Source organism: Leptonychotes weddellii, chromosome 11 (genome assembly GCF_054177405.1).
Source record: "Leptonychotes weddellii isolate Sample4059 chromosome 11, ASM5417740v2, whole genome shotgun sequence".
Classification (NCBI taxonomy): Eukaryota; Metazoa; Chordata; class Mammalia; order Carnivora; family Phocidae; genus Leptonychotes; species Leptonychotes weddellii.
Genome location: NC_138379.1, coordinates 70,782,941 through 70,799,529, shown reverse-complemented (window position 1 = coordinate 70,799,529; position 16,589 = coordinate 70,782,941). Strand labels below are relative to the sequence as shown.

General features: G+C 41.4%; 1 protein-coding gene across 2 annotated transcripts in view; it reads right to left on the bottom strand.

Annotated features, from left to right (window-relative positions):
• The window catches only part of OPCML (opioid binding protein/cell adhesion molecule like), a 1,015,190-nt gene that overhangs the window by 215,391 nt on the left and 783,210 nt on the right, over positions 1 to 16,589 (bottom strand). For both annotated transcript variants that reach the window (XM_081799083.1, XM_081799082.1), the window contains exon 3: positions 10,151 to 10,383. In XM_081799083.1, coding sequence (XP_081655209.1) covers positions 10,151 to 10,383 — 233 coding nt within the window. The remainder of the gene's footprint in view (positions 1 to 10,150; positions 10,384 to 16,589) is intronic.

The window sequence follows — 16,589 nt, the reverse complement described above, 5'->3', positions numbered from 1 at the left end:
TATTAGAACTCCAAAGAAAGACTTTGGCTTTGGATATTTAAAATCTAAAACTGTGCTCTTCAATATTATCACCACTAGCCTGTGCGGCTATTTTAAATTAAATTAATTATAATTAAATAATATTAAAAATTCAGTTCATCGTCCATACTAGCCACATCTCAAGTTTTCAATAGCCAATTGTGACTAATGGCTACCACGTTGCACAGTGCAGATATAGAACATTTCTATCATCACTGAAAGGGCTATTGGGCAGGTAAGAGCTCTATGGGACAATGCTGCTCAAAAGGGTCTGCAGAATATAGAAATCCAAAGAAAAACACATTCAAGAAAGATGGATAGTGTAAGAAATTAAAAAGAAGGCAGGGCACTGTGGGTGGGGGTTTTACAAGGACAAGTCTGGCTACATTGTGTGTAAGATATGCAGACGGAATCATAGAAAGCCAGAGTGGAAAGTAGATTTGGCCATGAATTGCTTAGCACTTGGAAAAGAGATCTAAGAGGATTTGACTTCATCGTCAATATGGAGTCACTAAAGTTATGAGGAGAGGGAAATGACATGATCAGATGGGTGCATCTGGAGTATTTAGACAATGGCATTAAACTGGATTATAAGGAGGCAGAGACTGAGGTTTGGCTAGCAATTAGGATGTGACTAAAAAGTCACTGAGAAGTAAGATTCTGCACTTCGATGGTGGTGGTTGTGGGAACAGAAGGGAAGGGAATAACTTTATTGGACACACCTGCTTTGACAGAGAAGCAAAAAAGAAAGAAGGGTCAAAACTTAAGCAAAAGTTTTATACAAGGATGGTGTGGGCATGAATAGGAATGTGAACTAAGAGAGGAGGAACCGGTTTTTGAGTGAAGAAGCTAAGTACAGCATGGGACATACAAAGGCATCTACAGATGCCCAACCTGAAGAGTTCTGGAAAGGAGCAGAAACTGGAGGCGGGAATTATCGAAGCAATCAAGGACCAGAAATGTCAATTTAGCAGGATGATATAAACCTGATATTAACTTCAAGAAAGATGTTGTACTTACTAAGATAAACAAGGAGAAAAAGGGTTAAGGAGGAGAGATCCTAACTGCAGAGATATTAGACTGAAATCCTTCAACCAGAAACAACCTGGCAAGGAGAGCACATGTACTGTAAATGATCTGCAGTGGCAGGCTGGCCTGCCAATAGAAAAGGGATGGAATCAAGAAGTTCCACATGGAGGTTCAATGTGGGCTCTGCCTACAGACTGAGCACAGCTGAAATCACAGCTGGTGATGCAAGGCAACTTCCTCAGCCTTTCTGAGACTTCATTTCCTTATTCAAAAAAGTAGGAAAATACATCCCCAACCTTCTGGGGCTAACTGGAAAACAGAATAGGACTGTGTCTGTAAAATGGCCTGCCATTCTAGGGACTCCGTGCATGAGAGCCATGATTTGTGATTATTAAAAAACAAATCCTTGACAGCTTTCCTTGTGATTATTTTACGTCACTTCTTTTTTTTTTTTTTAAAGATTTTATTTATTTATTTGAGAGAGAGAGAATGAGAGAGAGCACATGAGAGGGGGGAGGGTCAGAGGCAGAAGCAGGCTCCCTGCCGAGCAGGGAGCCCGAGGCGGGACTCGATCCAGGGACTCCAGGATCATGACCTGAGCCGAAGGCAGTCGCTTAACCAACTGAGCCACCCAGGCGCCCTATTTTACGTCACTTCTATTACTCTTCGTTTTCTATACCTATAGAGGGGAATTATTAGTGAGTAAATAGTCGAAGCCTCTTTGATATCTTTATGAGAAGCCAAACTGAGATAAGTACAAAGGATAGTTATTTTTGCCAAGACAGTGTATCTAAGGGAAACCTTGTTAACCAGGGACTCAACTCCAGGTTTTGGACTACAAGTCACACTCTCCAAATGTGTGTGCATGGGCTCCATATAGGAAAAGATCGCTATTCTGAATTCACAGATTATTCTGATGCTAAGCTTTGACTAATATTGCAGGTGTTGAAATTTGAAAACTTGTGTAGGATCCTGACTATACAAGGGTCATGATGAACTTTAATCTATTAGGGGAATTTATGAACATTAATAATTTACCTTCTTCTAAAATGTGATTGCTTCCTCTGCTCACAACAGGAAAGATCTCCTTGTATTTACTTGAACTATGGACAGACTAGACTCTTAGGAAATGAGCTGAGATCACCATGCAAATTGAGTAGAATATAACACGCATTTCATTTTCTCCTCCATCTCCACATCAGTGATGATTTTGAGGACAGACTTTATGACTGTTCCATGTATTTAATTCTCTTGAAAATAAGGCAGATGACAGCCCCAGGCCCTGCCACTTCTCTATCTGGCTTCTGTATGTCACCAAACTAGGTTCCAGGACTGGCACCATCTTAGATCATGTGGAAGTCTCTTGTCTTTGCCTCAAAACAAGCCCGTACACTTTTATTTATTTTTATTTATTTTTAAATATTTTATTTATTTATTTGAGAGAGAGAGAGAGAGTTGGGAGGTGGGAGTAGAGGGAGAGGGACAAGCACGTTCTGCACTGAGCTCAGAGCCTGACGTGGGGCTTGATCTCAGGACCCTGAGATCATGACCTGAGCCAAAACCAAGAGTCAGACACTTAACTGACTAAGCCACCCAGGGACCCCTAAACCCACACACTTTTAAAGCCAGGGGTCTCAAATGAAAATGTTGCCCCCTTAGCAGACTGGGTCAAACCATCTCCAGCCCTGACAGTGTGTTCATCCAACGTCAAATTTTGCTTGGTCTCATTCCCCTTGGAAAATCCAACTCTTCCTTATTCCTATAACTAAAATATTATAAGTGTTACAGGAGGAATTGAACACATATCCCCCCATTTCCTTCTAGAGGGAGGCTGAGCCTACATATATAATGGAGGGCCGGATGGAATTCCACAGGCCACAACAGAAATAGCCATGACACGTGTGCAAACTGGGTGTGCATGTATGTGTGACTGTGTGTGTGTGTGTGTGTGATGATCTTAACTTCTAAACAGAAGAGAACAAAGCCCCATATTTCTCCTTACAACAACAGGGGTAGAGACTTGATAAAAGGAGACATATTCTTTTTTACAAAATGTGTGCTGGATTGTGTTGTCACAAACTACACATGATGTCGTGAGAGGTGTGGCAAACTGGAGACTGGGTAGAGTGAGCCTCAATTCTATTCCAGCTACGTGGCTGTCACATTCAGGTAAGAGCTGAGTGACCCAATCTGAGGGAAGGGATAGGATCTTGGAATGGAGAGTGGGAGTGTGTGCCTCATTCCAACCCTGAGGCAGGAGGCCTGGTCAAGTGTGGAGGGAGCTGGAGTGGGGATACCTTTCTGGTGGAATATGACCCTTGAGAATCTTCCTTTATTGTGTGCTGGGGGCATTCTGAGGGCAACAACTTCATTCCTGATCCCCTCTAAGTCGTAGTGGCCTTCTCAATTTACCCAACCCCTAATCAGAATGTTAGCATGTTTAACACTATTTGCGTTACCAGTGTCAGAGTGGAACAGGGAAGGAGAGGATGTCTTTCTTTTCCACCCTCTGTAACCAAAAAGGGAGCCACTGCTGGTGTGGGTGAGCTGTGCTCAGAGTCACCACTAAAAATGGTGTTAGCAAGAGGACCACAAATCTTAAGCGTTCTGAAGAAAATATGAATGAGAAAGAGAGCAAGAGCAAACTCTCTGATTTCCCCATCAGTGGGTAAAGGACGAAAAGCTGGAGAGTACAGCGATGCCTGGCTATACGAAAATCCTCCAGAGAAATTACATTAATAAATCATAAAATGTAATAACTAGAAAGGACTTCCTTACCATTTCTGCAACGCTTCCATTTCAAAACCAACAAAACGAAGCCCAGAGAAGGTCTTATACTTATTTTGTACTGTGGACCCTTTGGCACGTGTGCTTTATTTGCACATATACACAGAATTTGCAACTTATAGAACCTTTTCCAGAATCTTAGTTTCAAACACAAATATATATATTTGAATAATATATAAGATCAAGGTATGCATATGTGTACCTAAATAAAATCAAGTACATTGCATTTTATTCGTCACCCCAGGATAAGAAGCCAGGAAGGGAACATCCTACAAATACAGGCCTGGATGTCAGGAGCTGAACTCAGGCTGGGGAATGAGTTTTTTCACACCCAGTCGTGTTCTTTTCCACATTTCTACCCTGCCTCTGTGAAGAACAAGTGTGATTATAATTTAAAATAGAGGCTGAATAAATTAAATTTATTTCAGGTTGACTGCCTGCTTCTCTTTAGGCCCAAAATTACACATGTTAATTTAAATGACTGTAATATTTGGGAGAAGAGGAGAAAATAGCTTGAAAAAAGAGGTTAGTTGCAAAGGAAGATCTGAAAATAGGTTGGCCCTTGGCACAACTGTGACCTGTGGGCAGGGCTCCCTCCCCTGCCCGCAGGAAACACTCTGCCGGGGCCCGGCCCATCTGCTCTCTGGCCCCTCCGGCCTCAGCATTGCCAGCAACAGGCTCCTGGGTATCCACTCTTCTTAGCAGCACCTCAGAACTTGTTATATTTTTCTCACAAATAGTAACATTTACCTGTCCTTTTGCTTAACTAGGAGTTAGCAGGCTGGTGTGTGAACATACCGGATCTAGAATCATGACACCTGGCCTGAAGAGGTGCTTTGCCACTTACTGGGGAGCAGGACTTGGACAAATGACCTCAACTTTGAATCTCAATTTCTTTTCTTGGAATGTGGTGACTTTTTTTTTTTTTTTTTTTTTTTTTTTGAGAGAGAGAGAGAACATGCGTCGGGGGTGGTGCAGAGGGAGAGGGAGAGAGAGAGAATCTCAAGTGGACAGATGTGGGGCTTGATCTCACGACCCTGAGATAACGACCTGGGGCCAAAATCAAGAGCTGGACGCTTAACTGACTGAGCCACCCAGGCGCCCCGGAATGTGGTGATTTTCTGTTCTGTCTCCCAGGGCTTTTGTGAAGAATAATCAGAAGAGATAATGCAAGTCAAGTGCTTTAACTGTATTTTGATAGCTGTTTTACAGGACAAGTCAAGTGAAGGGAATTTAAAGCATTTAATAGTGCCATCATCTTTGGGCAAAGTTTTAATCTCTCTAAGCCTCAGGGTCCTTATTTTTAAAATGTGAATCTGATGTAGACTTTGTCGGTTTGGTCTGAGGATCAACTGAGCTAAGGTTTATGCTTCATGTGCCCAGTGCAGAAGTTGGCTGGTGATCAGCAGAATCTACCACTGGACTGGTTGGCAGATCAGACTTCTCCACCTTCTAAATTCAATGTTGGGTACCAAACAGTCTCACCTGAACGGACTCCAGGCTCAAAGACTCAAGTCTTTTGCAGACACAGAAATTGCATGAGCTTGCTGTAGAGTCTCAGATGTGAGAAATATACACATAATTCACCATTTCTAGCCATTTGCATACAATTGGGCTGAGCAAGAGGAGTCAATTCCATGAAAAGAAATACCTGGTAGTAAACAGATTTCTGAACTAGCCAAGAGAGCAGACAGAAAATGTCAATATCCAAGAAGCAAAGAGACAGCCTATCTTCTTGCCGATCTATCCTGGACAAGGACAGCAACCATGGTGACACAAGGATATCCATGGAGTTTCAGAGTGCTGAAGACTTCATGACAGTTAGAATCACAATTAGATACTGGATTCTCAGAGGGGCAGAGTTTTCAGTACTTACATAGGATAAAGAGGTAACATTTAAAACGTGTATCCCTGGAGGGATGAGCTACTAGTAAATTAATTATCTTCTTTGCCTCTCTCTGCCTCTCTACACAATTTATTGTAGCGTTGGCATCCCACTTCCACTGCTAATTTTCTTCTTGAGCTTTGTCCTCAATCTCTGCTGGTACAATGCAATATCAGTAGCAGGGAAAAAGGGGGCAAAGAAGAAAGGATAACTGAAAATTTCCCAGGGATCTATATTAGGGAACTAACCTCAGATACGGTTGGCACAGGAGGTGCTGGAGTATGCTGGAGAGACACTGATCTTGGAGTCCTATGGCCATGGTTCAAGCCCCAGCTCTACTACTTACTCACTGGGGACCCTGGCTGCTCTCTTAACCTCCATGAGCTGTAGTTATCTAATTTGCAAAATGAAGAGAAGAGTCACTGCACTGCAGCCTCCCAGGGCTTTTTGTAAGGGTCAAACGAGACAAAGATTGTGACCAGTGCTATAGAGAGCTAAATAAATGCATGTTATCCCTGGTGTATCTCTTAAGCTTATCACACTGAAGACCCTCATCCCTCCAGCAAACTGTTCCCAATTACTGCCCACTCCAAGTCATCTGGACAGTGTCTGACTCATTCCCCATCCCTATCTGCTTGAAGGGGCTTTATGGTCACTGCCTTCATATGCCATTTCATTTGCTGTATCAATCTGCCCCTCCATTCATTTTACAAACATTTGCTGAATGCCTAGTATGCCTCACACAGTGTGCTATGTGCTGGGGATAGATATAAATAAACTGTGGTTCCTGCTGTTCTGTAGGAATAGTTAATCTCAGAAATCTTACCTACTCTCCTACTAGAAGATTCATGATAAATCTCAAATATACCTCTTCTGATCCTGAGTTACACCTTAGCTCTATAGGACCTGTGTAATGTCTGTGCTTTCCTTATCCCTAAACCTAGCAAGACTAATGCTTTCCTATCCTAGCGGCACAGGATCCTAATTCCACTTGGCCAGTGGATTACTAGCCAGGCCTTCAACGTTTCCCCAAACTCAAAAATGTAGGTGATATCCTTTTAATCCTTCCTCTTTCAAGGCGTTAAGATTAATCCTCCCAATTCCCTTGGATAGTATCTCCTGGAGGAACCTTCTCCCTCTCCACAGGTAGACCTACAGCCCACTCATGTCCCAGCTTTTGAGTGATGGCAGTAACCTATTACCTGCTAATCCGGCTTCTCCACATCAGTCCATCCCATACAGGGTTGATTTTCCTACCTGACTAATCTGACTCCACAGCACCACTTCTCTCTTGCTCTGGATTTTCTTAAAACCTAGGTCCACAGTCTAGGTCACATTATCATACATACTCACATGGTGCTTTAAAATTATCCCCTCCGTGGCCAAGATGTGCCTTGGGTATCAGTGATAATTTTTTAACAAACACAGCTTCTTCTCTCACAGAAGACTTAGAAATTAATCCCATCAGATATGTGGCAAAGGCTACCTTATAAAACAGCAAAGGACAGGCTCCGAGGTTAGTGACAGAGCATGTCTGAGTTCCTCACATTGCAGAAGCAGGGAGCAACAAAGCCAGGACCCTGTGGGGTTGCTCTCCCTTCTGCTAATGGCACTTGGTTGGCAGAGGTGATGAGATTCTAACATCCTCAAATGGATGGAAAATAAATAAACACCTTTCTCTCTCTCTCTCTCTCTAAACAGACAAGTTGCAGCTCGGAAATTTTTCAGTTTTTCTCATTGCAAAATCAATACCCATCAGCAGTTTGAAATTAAAGGCAAGATTAGGCCTCAGTTTTATACATGCCTTATTGTATTCCAAAAGCTTTCTACTCAGTCAGATAAGTCTTCTTAAGAGGATTAGGAAACTTTCATTATCTTTATCAAACCTGAACTAACACTAAGTCTGAAAAATTAATCTATAGACTGGACAAAAGCTGATAGGTGCTGGGAAGAAGGAGGACTCTTAGACTTCTTTCTAACTGAGCAGTAGGGTCTCTGCTTCTACCCACTAGAAATTCAACTGGTCTCCAAACAAAGAACAAGTTGCCCCATTGTTAACCAAGACAGAAGAGAATGTAGCTCCCTGTGGGCCTTCCTTTTACCTCTCAATAAATGGAAAGATCCATCTGCTAAGTGTTCCACGGGAAGGTTGTCTCCTTTTACCTCCGCCTTCCCTGCATTGGATTTCACAGGCCACCTCAGCCACCCAGAGCTACAACAGTCACTTGGTCTGAAATGTGGAGACTGTGAGGAACTGACCTCTGAAATTGAAGTCATTTCACTGCTCTGCTCTTGCCTGTTCTCAGACTCTTTCTGACCCAAACCTATGAGGCCCACAGGGAGACACCACTGGCTTCCATATCCAGCCCAAGGAATTGTTCCATGGGCCTTATGAAGTACATTATCCCCGAAGCTCCGGATCACTAGCCCTTTATGGCCTATATTGACTTTGACATGCTTACACAATCTGTCTTATTTCCTAAAAAGCCTTGTTCTGTTTGAGTCTGTTTCTGTAGAGTGCCTGACAGTTCTTTTTTATTTCAGTGCTGCATTTCCTGAATTTGAAGATAACTTTGCTGTCAAGGCCACGAAGGTGACACGGAGGCGTCACTTCCAACGCTGAGAATTTCAGCTCCTCTGGAGCCAAGCCCAGGTGGCAGGCGGGGTAGTGAGAACTCACACTCCCTTGTTTTCTGCACCCCCAGGAACTTTCAACAGACATTCCAGCTCATCTCAGATAACTGATCTCACCAAGCACCACTACCAGCCTCTGAGAAAAAGCATCAGACATGACAGTTGTCTTGATCTCCAGATGGCAGGCCATCTTGTAGCTCCAAAGCAGTGATTATCACCAAGCCATGCCCCTCGGTGGGACAGGTATGGAGAATGGAAACAGCTGAGTATACAGATATCTGTCGAATGCAGGCTGATGTGGGCATCTGAAAGCCCTCGGGGAGGAGAGAAGGGCTGGAAGGCTGAACTGAGATTGGGCTTCAAGCAATATGGCAGCACCAGGGCCTGCTGCGGAACAGAGCTGCAGCAGACTGATCTCTGGTCCTGCACATGCTGTAACAAATGGCCCACAGAGCCGGAGACCTAGCAAAGAGCTGTGCTAGCCAAAAGAAAGCGATGGCCCCCCTGAATTCTACAAGTGACAAAAGTGTGAGAAGACACTAACCTCTACTCAAACTCTCCATGAAACCAACTGAAATGAGCAAAATTATATTCTTTAGTAAAGCGAAGGTGAGGACATCCACATTAGCTAAGCCAAGATGCCGCACACATTTCACAAACTGAAAAAAATTTGTTGAGCCTACTGCAGATGCGATCTGATAAAAGGCACTTACTAAAGACTGAATCACACCCAGGGACTCCTTCTGAGAGCTCCCTGTGTGACTCCAACAGGTCAGTGTAGGAGATTCTGAGAAAGGTCCACCCAAGCCTCTCTTTAGAGGAGGAAGCTATGGCACTGGGGGATGGGAAGTAGTCTCCCTAGCCTTCATTGCTACCATGAGTCAATACCTGACAGAAACTGCTTTACATAGTGATGGCGGGGGCAGGGGGGTGATGTTAGTTGGGGGCAGCTTAAAATAAGTTCATTTGTATTGCTGCCTTGTTTTAAAATGGCTCCCAAATTCTCATAGCTGCTATTTGAATGTGTTTTTTAATTCTTAATATTTAATAGTTGATAACTGGGAATCTGACATTTCTTCAGCCTTATTTTTTTCCTACATTGTGAAATTCTAATGAAAAACTATTGAATAATATGCTTGGGTATACTGACACAGATTTTTAAAGGGAGAATGAGGGAGGATGTTAGAGAACACCTCCTCTTTTAAAAAATTATATAGATATATTTCTGACATAGACCTGGAGATAGTGTTTTGACTAATGTCGTTCTTAATCTTGGCTCCACTGTAGGCTAAAGGGATGCACAGACGCAGGCTTCATACCAGGGAGGACTTGACCCAGCTCCCAGAACCCCTTCTGGAACATGCATACCCAACAACCATGCAAAAGCCCATCACAAGGCACATAACTTCACATCGATGTTATTAACCTCTTATTATGAAATAATCCTATGAAAGGTAATTAAAAGGCACAGAGAATAGTAATATCTCTATTTTTTAGTATGTCTTGCCCAACTCCAAAGTGCTAAGTAACTTAATAGTTCAACCAGCACACACCAAACAACTTATTTTAATAAGAACAGGAGGACCAGAGATAAAATTGAGAAACTGTGAAGATATTCAGTACTTAGTCAAGAACCCAGCAAATGGGAAGGAATCCAAAACATAACACTCAACCTTGGGGTTTCATAGAGGAAAACGTTTTTCATGTCTTCATACATGAGTAGAAACAAAGACTGAGATTATGCCTCCCTTCCATCATCGACAGGACCACTAACCCCCAGATCCAGCTGTGACTCACCTTGCACTATGAGGTGGACCCGGGAAGTTTTAGGGTGGTTGTCTGTCTGCACAGAGCAGGTGTATGGGCCCTCATCATATACATCCACATTCTGGATCATGATGCTGTACTGGGTTGGTGTGTTGACCAGGATGATCACACGAGGGTCTATGGACCATTTGTCATTCCCAGCATAGAGGATGGTGCTGCGGTTTAGCCAGGCCACACGGGTGACTCGGTCATCTATGGTACACCTGTAAGTGAGGGGTGTGGGGAGAGGAGAGGGAAGATGTGGGGGAAGGGGAGAGGAAAACGGGGAGGGAAACATTAAGGAACGGAGGTGGGGGAGAGAGGAAGAGAGTGTTGAGAGACTGCATTATAAATGTGGTTGCTACATTTTGAGGACTAAATAAAACAACATAACACAATGCTAAAAGGAAACAATCAATTATTGATGAAACTTCCTAAATATAGGGTAACAGTGGCCTGAATCATCCTGAAGAACCGATGATACAAAATCATTTCTATTTGATTTAGGAGCATATTATGTGAATATCTTTGCTGTATATTTGCTTTCCATCTTTTTTTTCCCCACAGGCTTATATGAAAATTAGTTTATATTTCTTGAGCACATTTACCACCTTGTAGGAGAGGTGGCCCAGGGGCATAAGGGTGAGAAAAGTGGATCAGTATTTCAAATGGGTCACAGATAATCCACAAAGCAAATACCTAACCTGTTGTTAGTCAAAAAGTGAACATATTTACCTCCAGCCTTCCCTGGTATTGATAAACTCCTTGTACCCTTAAGCTACCCAAAGCCTGCAAACTACAATTTATAACACAGATTCATAAAATTCACCTTTGAAAGCCAACAATTTTTGAGGAAGCCATGGCTACCTCTGAAGATGTCAGCAGAAGGAAGAAGAAAGTGGTCAGGCAGCGTTCCTTTCCCCTCTTACCGCCACCACCCCTTCATGAGAACAATATGGCTGATGTTACCTCAGTCATCATCATGGTAAAGAGCTAACCTCTACCCCCTCATACCTCACATCCACTCTTCCCTACAACTGGAAGCTATGAATGCAAGTAGAATTTGTTTTTTGGTGTGTATGACTTGCAGTCTCTCAAGTTTAATGCAGAAATAAATATACCTGCTGGTCAGAAAGAAAATTTGCATATGTGCACCATGATCCTATAATCTGTGGAAAGAAAATAGAGAGGAGAGGGGCACCTGGGTGGCTCAACAGGTTAAGCGTCTGACTCTTGGTTTCTGCTCAGGTCATGATCTCAGGGTCATGAGATTGAGCCCCGAGTAGGGCTCTGTGTTGGGCATGGAGCCTGCTTACTCCCTCCCTCTCCCTCTGTCCCTCCCCACTGCTCATCCCTCTCTCTCTCTTAAAAAAAAACAAACAAAACAAAACAAAAAAAAACCCCAAGAAAATAGAGAGAAGAGAATCCATTATAAATGTGGATTGCAAAAAAGGAGGTAGTTAAAGGGCCCTAGGTGTGCCCACCTGCCACTCATTGCTTTAGTCTGAACCTGAGTTGCAGTATCTGGGCAAAGAGGAAGGTACAATTACACCTGCACTGCTCTCTGGAGAAGTCCTAGCAAAGAGGTATGAGGCCAACCTTCTGGGCACAAGGAACATGAATCCAGCACCTCCACCTGAGAAAACGGAAAAAAAGTTGCCAAATCCCACCAAATCTGATCCCATTTTGACCGAAAGCAGAGATCCTTCTGACAAGGCTCAGAGGATGAGAACACCAAGGACATTGGCAATGGAGGAGAGATCATGCACATTTGGACATGCTGATTTCCCTTAGCAATGTGGCCAGCCTGACACAGCCTGATGGTCATGGGAGCAGAATAATACTGGAGCACTAACTGACAGATTCTGTAGAAAAGCGAAAGTGCTCCGTCTAGCAAAGTACTTTCCCTGGTTGGTAGGACACATAGAAATAATACTAGCTTCCAATCACAGAAGTCTTATGCACAGGTCCACCTATCATTCAGCAGGTCCTGGCAACCTTGAGGTTGGGCTGATAATTAGATGCTTTCAAAGGACAGCAGGAAGAATTTTCTAAATTTTCTTTATTTGCTGCTTTTCAAACTACAAAAATGAAATAAGCACACTTAAACATGTGAACAAATGATGTCCTTAATTTGGTAACTTTCTGGCTACTTCTTCCACATCTCACTCCTTACATACATATATTCACATATATAAAGAGTGTGTTGATTTATTTACCTGAAATAGAATCATGCTCTAATATTCCTAGAAATAGTTTTTTGGAACTTGACCACAGACATCTCTGAACACCAGTAGTTTTGGGGGGGGCAACCGCATTTATCATTAGATTATGATAATTCAAGTATCACTGAGTGACTGCCACCTTCAAAGGTGTGTCATGGTGATAAAAAAGAAAAAATGTAGTCATGCTGTTTCCTCCATATCCTGGGACCCTAGCTTCACTCTCTGTGTAGTTTTTTCCTTCTCTAGCAACTTTCTAGTTCCTTTATGAAGACCAAAAAGCCCTAATGAACCTTCCCCACTCTACATTTCCAAAAGCATTTATTAGGGGGAACAAAAAAAAAAAAAGATAAACTCATTCATTCACTCTCAGTTGCAAATGACTGGTAAGGATTAGTGTGCACCCTTTTTTTTATGACAGCTGTGTTTTCATAAACACCAAATCCCTGTTTGAATAACTCCTAACAATGAAGTTCTAATTGTGCAGTGCCAGGAACTGGCAAGCCTAGAAGTGGATGGTAGATTGGGACAGAGTAAAGTCACCTTCTAATCCCTAGAACCACACAAACCAGGTGACAAAGTGCAAACACATATTCTTGCTTTTATTTTGGTCAATTATGTAACCTCTTGCACATTTTTAAGTTGATGTAATTTTTAAAAATTAAATTAAAAGGATGCATTGTTGGTCTGTGGAGAATATTCAGATTTTAAAATTAAAGTGTCACAATATTCATAAATATATATATTCAATAAAATATAAATGCAATATTGATTTGATTATCTAGTTTCAAATTCATGAACAAGCTCTTCTTTATTAGTCATAAAATGTGCATTGTTCTTTTTTAAAACTTTAACTTGTGTTTCCAACATATGTCCTCTGCAAGATTTTATCTTGTTGTAGTATTTCATGCTTGAAAATCTTTTATTGATCAGTTATCATATTTATTTGCAAATATACAGAGAGTGATTGAAATTGAGATTCCTTTTATGTTCTGTGATCATAAAGCTCGGAGTAATACTATGTTCTTTTAGAATGAGTTATCATTACAAGGACAATACTGATAAAACAACATAAATATATTGTCCATGTTTTTAAGTATAATTAAACAGATAAAGTAAAGTTTTACAGGAAATATAGTACTTAATGGGGTAGATGAAACTTTTTAAAATTATACCTGGAATAAATATCATTACTGCTAGAATGAGATAGAGCTCAGGACCAATTCAATTCCTATTTTTGTTTGAGAAAAACCTAGCTCACATAAGCAAGGGAGAATCTTGTATAGCAGTGCCACTCAATTCTTTGAACCCCTTCCAAGATGTGTGCCAACAATCACATAGTAATACAGCTTCAAAAATTATTTTAATGATCTCACAGCTGACAATTCAATTAGTTCCTCCTTCAATTTCTTTCAAAGCAATGAATTGAAAAATACCTGACTTGCAAAGGGCTTTGTAACTCAGTATTAAATTCATGCAATTTCACAATATCTGGATAGTATGCTGCTAACATTTTACCAGGCCTTGTCAAATGACTATTAAAGATATGTTTCTCTTTTACTTAGAAGCACCTTGTTCAACCCAATACACCCAGAAAGGTGGGTAAATTTGAATGCTGTTTATTTTAATATGCCAAATCACATTGTCCTCTGCCAGAAAACGCCTCTTTCTCTAATTCCAAGATAGAGAAGGCATCGCTTTGCCATGAATTTATTACTGATAAAATGATGTACCATTACCTTCATTATGTCTCTGCTTACTTTGGTGGGGCTCCCTTCAAAAGGGACCCTTTTTTTTTTTTTTACAATAGTTGGATGGTGTAAATGACAACGAAAGTAAAGGTAAATTCTTTCCTGGACAACTTATAAAGTGGGAACCGTCAGAAAGGAGAACCAGAATTACAATTCAATCTTAGGCACCTTCTCAGGCAGACTGATTTAGGAAATCTGAAATCCTGAATGTATTCTCTTAAAACTTTCATCGTGCTTGTATAAGACCTACACCTGCAGGTTGGAGTGCATGGAACTCAGTTCGAAACCAGGGGATTTTGCAGGGACTGACTTTAAAACAGGTCAGTCAGAATCTATCCTCCAGAGGCAAAACATACTCTCAGTGCCCTGCCACACAGCCCTTGAAAAGCCTTGTGTACTCCTTGGGTAGACATACCCCAGACAGATGTCTATGGCCCAATTTACCTGCTCTCAAACCTGGGCCTCATTAGTGGGCATAGGGGGTAACTGGATAAATCTCTCTCTCTGAATGGGAGAGAGCAGGTTCATTGAGTCTGTACAGTCCTAGAACCTAAAGAATGATAAAGACACTTGTGAGAATAATGATACTGGTTGAGGGAAAAGAAGGAAACATAACAAAGAATAGTAGGAAGAAGAATTCAGAGAAGAACTTTTAAAAAGTGCTTAAGTGTTCTTCCAAACCTGGCTCCTTCCCTGCTGTTTATGGCTGTGTTGGACTCTTATTAACCAGAAGCACACAAAGGAGAAATTTTTATGTTAAATAAGGGCATCCAGGAAGAAAGTCAAGAAACACTAGTGACAACTTTCTAATTTCTTGAAAACACTTTTAGGTCTCTAAAATTCTTACTTTTAAGCAAATTCTACCTAGTGGTCCTTGATAAGATAGAACTCATTACAACTCTACAGTAATGTCTAAAATTACATAGTACTTATAGTTACTTAGGACAGTTTAAGAACTTTCCATATATTAAATCACCTGATGCTCATAACTACCCTTCGAGACACTCTATTATTATCACACTTTACAGATCAGGAAACTGAGATGCAGAGAGGCTCAGGACTCCGAACAGCTGGTACAACCAGAGCAGGGAATTTAGACCTGGGCAACCTGGTGCAGAATTCCCGCACTTAAGGATTATGGTCTTCTCCTTGAAAAGAAGGTGGTTGTGGCTCAAGAATCCAAGTAATAAGGCCCGGAGGAGTTGGTTGGCATTATCCAATCAGTTTCCCACAAATTTATGGTAGTTTGTATTTAATTTTCTCATAAAAGACAAAATAGCTTAGGAGAACAGGAAAGATATTTGGAAATGACTTCTGTACATCTTTAAACCACCTCTAGCTATTTGTGAAGAGTGGAAATACTCAGAAAGGGCAAAGAAATGCCCAAAAACTATTGGAGGAAAGGAATCTTGCAGGCAAAGTTGTCATTTCTGACTCCACTAAATACGGGACATGGGGTTAAGATGCAAGGTCGTTTTATTTTGTTTTCGAGGAGGAGGTAGAGATAAAGGAAATCCATGTTTTCAAGCAGTGGTTCTCAAACTGCATTCTGCATCGGATTCACTCAGAGAGCTCTTTGAAACACAGATTGCCAACCCCAGTTCCCAAGTGCTTCTGATTCAGTGGGTTGGAAGTGGGCTGAGAATTTGCATTTTTAAGTTCCCAGGTGAAGTCAATGCTGCTGATCTAGGGACTCCTCTTTCAGAACCACTGCCTTCAAGAAACCAGACAAAAGACAAGTTGGAATTTAATCAAAATAATAAAATCTTCCTAAAAGGTGAAATCAGCCAGGTTTAAGGTTTTTGTTTGTGTTCTTTATGTTTGCTTTTATTTTGCCTCTGAAAATACAAAATAAAATACTACCATGATTCACATAACAGATATTTAATCAATATCTAATGTACACTAGACAATGTTCCAGGGGCTGAGAATGCTGGCTGACAAACAGACAGAGGTTATGGGCCTTGAAGCTATGTCTAGTGAGACAAAGAGAGCATATAAGTAAATAAGCATCTTAGTTTCAGAGAATGGCAAGTGGTGAAAGCAAAGCAGGTTAAAGAATGGTGAGTGCCATGGGGCCTGGGAACATATTTGAGACAGAGGGGTCAGAAAATGCTCTCTGGGGCCTGCACACTAGATACTGAAGTTTTTACAATCTTAAATCTGAATGCAATACAATGCATTCATGTCTAACTTAAAAACAAAAGTCACACCTCAATTATATCCCAGATAGCTGCAGGAACATTTAGATAATATGGGTAACTAGAGAACAAGTAATTAATTAACTGATTAACTAATTAATGAGAACAAGTATTTTATTTTATTTATTCATTTATTTAAGAGAGAGACAGAGTACATGGGCACAGGAGCACAGTGGGGAGGGGCAGAGAGGGTGCTATGCTCCATGCTCCTCTTGAGCCTGACACAGGGCTCAATCTCATGACCCTGAGATCACAA